The sequence below is a fragment of the Protomyctophum parallelum genome (genome assembly GCF_964188405.1).
Source record: "Protomyctophum parallelum genome assembly, chromosome: 8".
Taxonomy (NCBI): domain Eukaryota; kingdom Metazoa; phylum Chordata; class Actinopteri; order Myctophiformes; family Myctophidae; genus Protomyctophum; species Protomyctophum parallelum.
Window position 1 is genome coordinate 4,723,808 of NC_139703.1, and position 11,829 is coordinate 4,735,636.

Genomic DNA, 11,829 nt, shown 5'->3' on the forward strand with positions numbered 1-11,829 from the left:
GTATTGAAAATAACAAAATGTGTGATAAATATGAAAAAGCTGCTACTGTGGAAGGGTTATCATATATTAATTTACTTATATTGACCTTATAAACAATTTAATATGTTTTTTTCCACTCATTTCGTAATGCAAACTCTCATGGACTGAGAGAGAGAGATCTGTGTGTGTGTGTGTGTGTGTGTGTGTGTGTGTGTGTGTGTGTGTGTGTGTGTGTGTGTGCGCGCGCGCGTGCGTGCGTGCGCGCGTGCGTGCGTGCGTGCGTGCGTGCGTGCGTGCCAGGGGGGCAGTCAGCCAGATATTTCGTGAAGCCTCATTTGAAATCGGTAGTTCATATAATGGCCTGTTGTGGCGCTGGACCGGACCCAAAAAGCCCCATAGCTCCATAGAGGCCCATGTATTTTGGCCCAACTTCACCTAGACTGTATTACCTTAATAAACATGGTCATGAATACTTTCTTCTTCCAGTCACTAGTTTAAAGTCTCATTTCTAATGTCATAATATTCTTTTTGGAAAATTATGGTCCCATTAATAAAAAAAATGACCATAAAGAAAAAAAACCATCGCGTATGTTCTGAGGGGCGTGGCTACCATTACAGTCTATGATCGGGATTCCCCTCCCACTCGAGTCAAAATAAAAACCAACGGAGAAGAAGGGGGGAAGTCCCGCCTCGTTGTCTGGGCAGCCAATGACCAGCTGGTATACAAAACGGAGCCAGCCAATGGCCAGCTGGTACCAAAGATGGCGACTTACATCAGGAATTAGCATATTATTACAGGCTTCATTTTACGTTCATGTTAGACCCGGGGAACGCTTTGTCCATATTTTTTACAGTCTATGGTGCGTGCGTGTGTGTTTGTGTCTATCCATGGACTGAGAGAGAGAGAGAGACCCAAGGTGCTTTAAAATGTGCATTCACACTGATTCAGAGGAAGATAGATGTTCAGGCCAGTGTTGATTTTGACAGCAAATCTATATTTAGCTTTTGTCATAGTTTTTTGAATAAAATCCGATTTAGTTTTACTCATATTTTAGTTATCTGAAAAGTAAAGCTCACACTGCGTGAGCTTGTAGATCTGCTATTTTCAAAGCGCAACATCTGAGCGCAACCAAACATAAAATGGCTTGTCTTTAATTAGTTCTACTGGATCTCTTCTAATAGTCCCTCCCTAACATTTTAGTCTAGTTTTTATTTGTCGACAAAATTGTCTGTATAGTGTTATAGCTTGACACTGAATTTTCATTTAGATTCACTTCATTATTCAGACTGAAAGCCCTTCCCACAGCAGCAGTTTCTGGGATGGGTGTTGCAAAAGGGGCAGAATAGCAGCAAAGCAGATGACCTCCGGCTCCTTGTCAATATGGCTAATAGTAACCCGGTTGCTAACCAAAACAACACAGGCAACGATCGATACGGTGATTACCGTCCCACGTAGTTACCACAGTGGGGGCAGCAAAGTGTGTTGTTTGACATCATGGAGTTGAAACGGCGCTGATGGCCAATCAGCCGCTGTATCCGATGTCCAACCAAGTCTATCAACGCCATAGACAGAGTCGCCAGACCTGAATCACCAGAACATGGTGACATTTTGTATGGGCGTGGCTAGCGATTCAGGGCTGGAGCCAGGCTACTTAGTTTAAGTCATTATAGCCTCGTTTTTATGAAGGTTGTATTCATTTTACGGCAGTATAGCCTACGAAAAAATTCTGTCATTGTTTTAGTCAATGAAATGAACACTGGTCCGTTATATATAGTGACTGTGAGCGCAGCCCTGCTGTTTTGTGTGGCTGTGTCTTCATTTGTAGAATGTCTCCCGTCTCCTCTCTGTCTTAACGAGATGAAAACGTGTTAATGAGTTCAATCTGCGCTTTCTAAAAACAATGAGGTGATAGAAACCCTCCCCCCTCCCCGTCACTTCTTTCAATTACACCTCCTTTTAATTACACACACACACACACACACACACACACACACACACACACACACACACACACACACACACACACAATTACAATTACACTCTCCTTTTAATTTCACAGCGACACAGGAGCCCGTCGTGTCGACGGGGGCCCTTGCAGCAAGGCGAGCACTGGGGCTATTTTGGTGTGTGTGTGAGAGAGAGAGTGTGTTACATTTTTGATGTGTAAATGGAATCAAGGAGTCTCTCCCTCTCTCTCTCTCTCTCTCAAGCATAATGATTTATTGCCCCTCAAAAAGAGCAGGGAACTAATTAACAGTGTAATTAATTAATATAAATTTGCATATTTGCATTTGCAATTAGTGCAGCGAAGTGATTAGCCGGAGATGCTGGGTTTGACTCATCAGACGCTGCTACTGGTGTGCGAGTTTGTGTGTGTGTGTGTGTGTGTGTGTGTGTGTGTGTGTGTGTGTGTGTGTGTGTGTGTGTGTGTGTGTGTGTGTGTGTGTGTGTGTGTGTGTGCGCGCGTATGTATGTAGTCACAGTCACATGCACGTAGATACAGGAAGATTTATTGACATCATAGTATAGCTAACTACACCCCCTGCAGTGTAAATGGATATTTAATGTATACTGAGGAAGCTCATATGCTCAGTAATGTAGAGCATCAAACGGTGCACTGAATTATTCCCCTCAGTGTGTGTAACACACTTCAGTTTTAAACACATAAATCCTGGCGTCCCTAGTTTGGGGGAAACATTCGTCCAAAATGTCCGATCTAGATTGGATACAATTCCGCCGGTGTAGACTAGCCCATTCTGACCGGGCACCCATTTTGGTGTCAGCATCATGTTATGCTTTAGCTATTGAAAAATAACAGATCTACAAGCTCATATCGCGCCACCGAGTGGCGCGATACGAGCTTGTAGGTCTGCTATTTTTTGAAAAATCGAAGAACGACTGACATTTTTTTAATCTGATCTCAGGTCAGAATGGGTTCATCAGACCAGTGTGTGTCCGGCGGAAACCTCGTATGAATCTGATCTCAGGTCAGAATAGGCTAGATAATGGGTTCCAAAGCTTTTCAGCCCGCTACCCAAAAATAATGCTGCCATTGACTTGTGACCCCAACCTAACCCCGTAGGTAATCTTATGCACATAAATAAAGTAAATCAGCTATTTTCGGTGAAGAGGTTTGGTATAGAAGGAAAAAAGAGCAGACCACGGTACTGAGCCACTATACTCGAGTGGAAAATATGTCGAAATGCAAGAGGATCTATTACAGAGCCCACGAGGGGGCCCAGTCAACTAATTAATTATATCGGGTTTAAGAAAGTGACCAAAATATTACTTTCAAGTTTTATTCTTTTATTTTATTTTATTTTTCTTGTTTGACATCACAGCTGCTTTTAATGCACATGCACATCATCTCTGTCGGGTGGAAACCTCCAAAACTATTACTTTTCACGATTCTGGATTTTGTGTGACGCTGTAGTGTGATCAACTATAGGGCATTCATTTACAAAAGAAGACAAAAGGTTATATGGAGATAATAATATGATCTAATATCTAAAATGTATAAAGAAAACAAAAATGTTCCAATGGAGCAGTCACAAGCTCTTTAGTAGCCTACCTTTCATTGGTTCAATATTTATAAATCACACACACTTTAATCTCTTTCACTTTGAAAATATGTAACGGTAGCAAAAATAGCAGCCCTGGGATCGCAAATGCGTGACCTTGTATAGATTTTGGCTTTGGTTATTGTTGGTGCTGTTATATCATAACAGATGATGGAGACAGACAGACAGACAGACAGACAGACAGACAGACAGACAGACAGACAGACAGACAGACAGACAGACAGACAGACAGACAGAGCATATGAGGGGGAGAGAAAGTGAAAGGGTGAGAAAAGGAGAAAGAGGGGTTCAGGTGGTGGGTGTTCAAACGTCCCCTGGGGCGGGGGATAGATAGAAGTGGGAAAAATCAACTCACGTGATCCAACCGTAGCTAGTTGACGTAAGCTAGCAGATGGCATGGGTACCAGCTTCTAGGAGGTTGGCATTGCACGCTGTCAGTCCTCAAAATCAAGAGAGAGAGAGAGAGAGAGAGAGAGAGAGCGAGAGCTAGAGAGAGAGAGAGAGAGAGAAAGATAATTATTGCAGGCTGGTGGAGTGGAGGAGTCTAGGAGAGAGAGGAGAGAAGGAAAGAAAGAAAGAAGGGAAGGAGGGAGGTGGAGGAGAAGAGGATACTTACATAAATACTATATATACCTGCCTAAAGTAGGAAGCTGGATGGAAGCAGGATGATGTAACGGGAAATAACAATCAATACAGGTGAGAAACCGAAGGGCCATTTTAACGACAATGTAACTCAGAGAGGGTACAAATGGAACCATTCCATTTGTATCCACTCTGAATTATATTATTTGTATTTTATTTTTATACTATATTTTAAACTATGTTTTGTGTGTGTGTGTGTGTGTGTGTGTGTGTGTGTGTGTGTGTGTGTGTGTGTGTGTGTGTGTGTGTGTGTGTGTTTATTTAATTATATTGGTTTCGATATTCCAGTGGTCCCTGGGTTTAAAAAAAAAGTGAAATTAAAATGAAAAACAGCATTATTTAAATTAAGGGGTTTCCCCCTCCTTGATACAAAATGTGAGGTGACTGAATTGAACAATAATGTTTACACCCACCCAATTTGATTAGGCTCAAGTTATCGAAAAGTATTTTTAATAAAGATTCCACTTAAAATCGTGCAGTCCTGCTATGTGAGAAAGCTGGCTGTGTGCGTTAATATTAAATAATAATAGATCAAATGTCCTGCAGAGGTGGCCAGGCCAATTAAATGGCCCATATGAAAGTCAATGGCTATTATATGAAACTAACTGATACGTGCAATGTGGCAATTTGAGTTAGACAAACGTCTATACTGAAAAATAAATACTCAAGTGTTCAAAAGTACAAACTACGTAGTAGGCTATACATTTTCAGACCTTTTCAAAAGGTTTTACAAATAGTGATAGTGATAGAAATAGCAGATCCACAAGCTCACAATGTGTAGTGCCACAATGCATTGTGAGCGTGTATATCAGTTGTTTTTACTGTAGAAATAGCTCAAGTGATTAATTCGTAATCAATTCATATATTTCATTAGTTCCGGTCCCAAGACAAGAGTAATTCCTAGTCATTTATAGTGGAGTCAAAAGTACAGTATTTCTAAGCCTACTTAAAATGTAGCAAAGTCAAAGTTATCAGCTTGTAAAAAACTTAACAAATACTCAAAACATTTACTTAATGTACCGTATTCAAGTAAATTCACTGTCCCCAACTGGTGGTAATGCAATTACAGTACAGGAAAAGTCATTGGTTTTTAATTGTCTCCACCAGGCTAAAGGCGTGGCAGAGACTATGTTTTACAGGGAGTGTACACACGTGTACACTCCCTGGATGCCACATGCAGAACACTTGCAGAAAAAATATTACTCCTACACATTTTGTCCAAAACCGGTACACGTGTGTCAGAAGACACACCGTTACCCACGAGGACATGCACCTGCAATAAAATAAAATAAATTATAACTATATAGGGCCAGTATATGCCTAGTTGTATGCCTAAATTGTTAACCATGTTTATTTGTCATAATATTGTTTTTGTTGCTTTTGCAGTGCACCTGTTGACTTCATCGTTATGTTAGCATTTTATGAATTATTGCTCAACACAAATTATTTTAATAGAGTTAATATGCAACGATTGTTTTAATAATATGGTTTGCTGTTGGTCGTGTGTGTGTGTGTGTGTGTGTGTGTGTGTGTGCGTGCGTGCGGGTGCCTGCACGTGCGGGCGTGTGTGAGTGCATGTGTGCGTGCGCCGTGCGTGCATGCGTGATCTTCATGAGCAGTGCATGTGTGTGTGATTTGGTGGAGGGCGGCACGGAGTGCTTTGGGTCCACAAACAAAGTCTTGTTTTGGGCCACCAAAAACTCTAGTGGTCCCTGGATTGGATATATAGGCAAACAATCTCTCTCTCTCTCTCTCTCTTTCTCAAAGAACCAAATGCTGACTTTACCGTTTGAAGAGTCGCTGCCCAAGATGCCAGAGAGCCCGTCGATCAGGAGTGGCAGCTTCCCTCAGCTAGACACGTGCAGCAGGGCCAATAAGCCCCGCCTCCTCCACCTCCACCACCACCAGCAGCACGACACCAACCACCAGGTGAAGACGGGTCTCCTCCTGGCCGTCGAGGACCAGTTGCTAGAGTCTGAGAGCAACCGAGGTGACGAGGAGGAGGAAGAGGATGAAGATGAGGGGTTCCAGGGCCTCCAGCAGGTAGTAGCTAGATATATATTGATTTAACTTGTTCTATAGGAGTGTCAAAATAAGATTATAAAAAAATATATATATTGATAACCAATCATTTAATTGACAATCTATCACTAATTTTGGGGAACATTTCCAGACATTTTAGATACATAGCAGATCTGTTATTTTCACTATTTAAAAGTGTCACGGTTTGCAGGTGTTAGCACCTATAAGTGCAGGAACTCAAACAAAGGCAGGAGAAGAACAAGAAGATACATGAACTTGACTTTACTTGGTAAATGACATATAGGAAAACAGAAGTACATACACTGAACATAAAACCTGACACTAATTTAAAATTCAGCACTGACTGAACAAGGCAGAGTTTAAGGGCGCGTTCGGAAATAGTGCACTGAGCGCACTGTGCAATGCCAACTAATAGGCGAGTGCACTCCGGTGCGGTATATCCGAACGCACCCTAAATAGTCACTGGAGCTCATCACCCAACCTGGCTCAGCTAGTCCCCACAGGTGATGGCACTCAGGGCAATCAGAGTCAGAGGAGCAGGACTTGGGAGAGACAGAGGAAAACCATGGACAAACGGAGGGCTCAGGACGTGACCATGACAGTACCTCCCGCTAAGGGACAGATCCCAGATGTCCTTCTATAGGCCACTCTGTTCCACAGGACAACTCAGAATGACGAGTCATCACAGAGACGTGTCAACACGGAGCAGAGGGCACATGCTGGTCATCAAGGGAGAGAGGAGGGCGTCGTTCAGCCAGGGCTCTGGCGCGGTTCATCAACATCAACAAGACGCTCAATGTGGAGCAGAGGGCACAAGCTGGTCGTCGCCTCGTCGGGGGAGGAGGGGACATCAGGATAATGGCTAGCCACAGGGCTCTGGCGTGGATCAATCATCAAGACATACTCAACGCGGAGCAGAGGTCACAAGCTGGTCATTAGGGTAGGTAGGGCCCTGCACAGGCTGGCCTCCCAGGTCAGCGCAGGCAGGAACACAGGACTTGACAGGAGCAGGAGGGTGAGGTCCTCTCCAAGTCTCAAGAAGGATTACTGGTTAGGATACTGGACAGTGGGGAGTCAGTTGGGGAGCGCAGGGAGAGAATGGCTCTGTTCAGCGCTGGGAGTTTTGCTGGGTCCAATGATGGCTGGATCTTACTGTCACGGTTTTCAGCTTATATAGGACCAAAGTGCAGGAACTCAAACTCAGAACTCAAACAAGGCAGGAGAAGAACAGCTCAGGACGTCACCATGACAAAAAAATTGAATGTAAAAAAGGGTACACTTATTTATTATCTTTTTGTTGTTGTTGTAATTGTTGATTACGTTACACCCCTAATCCTGATGTTTTAAATCATGGTTAACAGCACAATGAAACGGGTGTCTGACTTTTGACATTTGAAACTCGGGAAATATGTATAACGTATTGATATTAACAAGAAAACTTACCTTTGTCTTCTACTGGATCTCTTCTTCACTAGTCCGGGTAGTCCCTCCCTAGCATTTTATATATATCAATATATTGTCTTAGTCATCATACCAGCTTAGTTTCTATTTATTTAGTTCATGTCGGTGAAAAAAGGTAGTCGATGAACATTTGTTCTCATACGTTTTAGTTGACAGATTAAAATGAACAGTGACTGCATGGAGTCTAATACGTTTTCCACCACTGCCAAAACAGCAGGATGAGAATGGCGTTCCACGGCGGCAGAGAGGTCCAAGGAAGAAGATGAGCCGCGCCCGCCAGGACCGCGTCAAAGTGCGACGCATGGAGGCCAACACCCGCGAACGCAACCGCATGCACGGCCTGAACAATGCTCTGGACAGCCTGCGCAAGGTATGCTATACGTATTGATGTATTACCGGTAATTGTTTTTAACCCATTGAGACGATTCTACAACTGGCTTCTAAAACAGTAGATTTAGAATCACACAATTTTTCGATTTCTTTTGATACAGAGACAGTCATGGCAGCAAGACGTTTTTCTCAGGAGAGGAGAAAAACAGATTATCTTTTTTTTAAATGCAAAATGTGTTAATAGCACAGGCACTCTTCACATACTAGAGCATGTCTGAAATAAATGTCAGAGTTGAAATCTTTTTTTCAATATTAGGGGACAATGAACACTAATTTCAGTTTTCAAATCGATGTAAGTGCCAGAGTTGTTCAAATTGGTAACCAATACAAGACAATACAATAATTAATAAACATGAACACAAAAGACAAAACAATTACAGTACGATGAAAACAAAAATGAAAATTGAGGAGATCATTATGCATGATTGCGCGTTTGGTGGTCTTTAAGCCATTAACATTTAAGAGTTTGAGACTAAATAACTACATTGGATCCATTGGATTTTGAAAATTAAATACTGTACGTCGTTTCATTAGGTGGTGCCCTGCTATTCTAAGACCCAGAAACTGTCCAAGATAGAGACCCTGCGCCTGGCCAAAAACTACATCTGGGCCCTGTCTGAGATCCTCAGCACCGGGAAGAGACCTGATCTGTTGACGTTCGTCCAGACCCTCTGCAGGTAAAACAACGAAGTACATTTACTCAACAATGTTGTAGGATCTGTACTTTACTCGACAGAATCAATAAACAGAATCAGAATGGTTAAATTCATAACAGTATACCCATCCCTATATCTGCAGGGGGATCTCCCAGCCCACCACCAACCTGGTGGCCGGCTGCCTTCAGCTCAACGCTCGCAATTTCATCATGGCAGAGCAGGACGCTTTCGCAGGAAGGTCGCCGTTCGACGCGCTGTACCCTCCTTACCACCACCATCATCTCCATCACCATCATCACCACCACCACAGCGGCGATGGGGAGAGTGCCACTGGCGCGGACAAGCCCTTCCGGCCTTACGGTGCCTACTACGACACTTTTTACGAGAGCACTGCAACTTCCCCCGAGCGCTCCAACTCGAGCCCCCCGATTTTTGATGCCGGGGCTGCGGTGGCAGCCCCCTCAGGCACCCTCAGCCCCCCGCTGAATTTTAATGGGATTTTCTCCCTCAAACACGAGGAGGGGGGAGTGCGGGATTACGGGAAGGGCAGCTGCCACTATGGCGCCGCCTTGCGCTACTGCGCCGCGCCAGCATCGACTGGCGGGAGAAGTGCCGTCGGCACGCTGCACGGCACCATGTCGAGAGGGGGCTCCGCCCCGGCGGACATCCACCCCTATGATGTACACCTCCGGGGACAGTTTTACCCCCTCAACGACGACATAAACACACCTTTTCACGATTAAAAGAACTATGAGAGAGAGAGAGAGAGAGAGAGAACTGGCTATTATAGAGCAATGATTTTTCAACGTTTTTAATTTCAAGGACCCTCAGTTTGGAATGCATTAGGCCACCGACTTTTTTGTGTGTGCTAATTCGAAACACAGTTTGAAATGCCTGTACATACAAATGTATTGTATTTTGGTTTTTTTCATTCTTTAGTTTGTTCAAATGTATTCATGTATTTACTGTATTTATAAAATACACAGCGTTTAGGACTCCACACGAGGCTTTAACTGTTAAAGCCTTGTGGAGTCCTAAACGCTGTGTATTTTAAAGCATATTATGTTAAAGTTTAACATAATGCTTTATTTCATGACTACGGCAGTGTCATTAATGTAGCTGTTACAGGTCCTTTTGGTTACATTTTGTACCCTCACAGTCACATTCTTTCCTTTTGTCTTTTTTTTATATATCGTCCAATATGGTATGAACTGCAGAGTTTATAAATTGTAAAATATCTACAGTGAATTTAATAATGAAAGATTAAATGTTTGTAAAAAAAAAAGGGAATTCATTTGTACAAACACATTGAACAGATTCTCATGCAAATAGTGTATAACAGTACAGTAAGAGTAAGAGCACAATTTATTTAATTTAGTCGGTGTTGTGACACTTTTGTGATGAACCTTTAGCCACTGAAATAAAATTAAGTAATATTCAATGGTTGGCTGGCATATAAAGTACAATTTATCCCTTATTCACAAATAATAAGGGACAAAAGCACAGGTTTTAGCCCACTATATGCAACATTTTTGCAGAAGTGTTTAGGGGGCATATAAAGCAATACTTGGACACCATTTTGTATTTCAACCATTTGGCACTTTAGCAATCAATTGAACAGCTGTGAAACTTTGTCTTTTCATGAGGAACAACTTTGCCACTTAGACCTCTGACCCTTAGCTCTTCTCTCAAGTTCAGTGTATGTTTCTATGGCTTATTGTCCATATTTCACATTGCATTTTCCATAGTGCACTTAGCATTGCTTGGCCCCCACATTGCTACTTGCAGCTATATTTCATTTTGTCTTCATTGTGTATGTGTACACAGCCAATCTTCACGTTACCGTTATCATCCCATAGCTATGGTCCAATAGGTCCCTACTGGCCTAACCAGGAGGCTCTGTTAGGCTGTTATCAGCCTTAACGCATGCTGTCACGTGACCTGTCCAAGTTCCGGACAAGAGGAGCTGTGATTGGCCAGTATTCACTTTGATTGGCAGTTGGGACGATATTTTCTCAAAATATGATTTTCAGTCAGAATCGGACTTTCTAAACGTTTGGCGTGACGTGATCGGATCATAGGAGGTTAGGGCTGAAAGTCTAATGATTAGCGAGGCATCCTGGCCTCCTGGTAGGCCAGTAGGGACCTACTGGATAGCTATGGGATGATACGGTAACGTGAAGATCGGCTACAGAACCGTGTAAATACACACACTGAAGACAAAATTAAATATAGCTGCAAGCAGCATTATGGGGGCCTATCAATGCTAAATGAAGACCCATTCAATGGTATGATTCCTAGCTAGTTCTAGGTATCGGCAGCATAACGGTAGGCTCACGCCTCCTCCTGTGTCTTGAAGATTATTTATAATATTATTCAATTATTTATGTAGTTCAAAAATATACATATTTGCCTTAATTTAATTTGAAACGTTTCTTCACAAATGGATGGACAATGCAACGTGTATGTTTGGAATAGTGGCTTTTGGCATATTTGTGGTTTGTTCTGACGCAACTCCTAGCATATTTTATTTTATTGGTCACATTTCTTTTATCATCATTTCGCATCAAATAAAAAACGTAAGTCTATGGCTTGTTTAAAATTACTTTGCTGTTATCTCAAAGTTTAAGACATTAATTAAATTAATCAAAAATATGAACAATCCTATAAACCATGTGGATGCGTTGCCTGTAAAAAGGGACAGACAGAAGGACATGGGAGGCAGGGAGAGAGACATTGCATGCTAGCATCGTTTACCATCACGCTGGTACACACATGTGTGCATGCGTGCGTGCACGCCAGCTTCCCCCTGTGGGCAAAGCTGGCAGTGTGCCAGCATGGTGACAGACTGCCAGTGCAGACGTGTCCCCATGTGTCTCCGCATTGTCACCCAAACGCACATTATAGAGGGGAGGCACATTATATAGGCCACATGACAACCGACTATAGGCTACATGACAACTAAAAGCCTGGGTATAAGGTTACATGACTTTTGATTGATTGAAATATTTATTAACAGTTTGTAGAATTTACAGTACATTTTAAGCACAAACTCAATACAAAGACTGTCAACTGT

General features: G+C 42.6%; 1 protein-coding gene across 1 annotated transcript; it reads left to right on the forward strand.

The window, feature by feature from the left end:
• Positions 1 to 6,012: 6,012 nt before the first annotated feature.
• Positions 6,013 to 9,496, forward strand: neurod6a (neuronal differentiation 6a; the record flags this gene model as incomplete). Its single annotated transcript, XM_083772264.1, has 4 exons — positions 6,013 to 6,246; positions 7,922 to 8,077; positions 8,632 to 8,774; positions 8,896 to 9,496. 4 exons carry the CDS (start codon positions 6,013 to 6,015, stop codon positions 9,494 to 9,496), a joined length of 1,134 nt encoding a protein of 377 aa, XP_083628390.1.
• Positions 9,497 to 11,829: the final 2,333 nt, after the last annotated feature.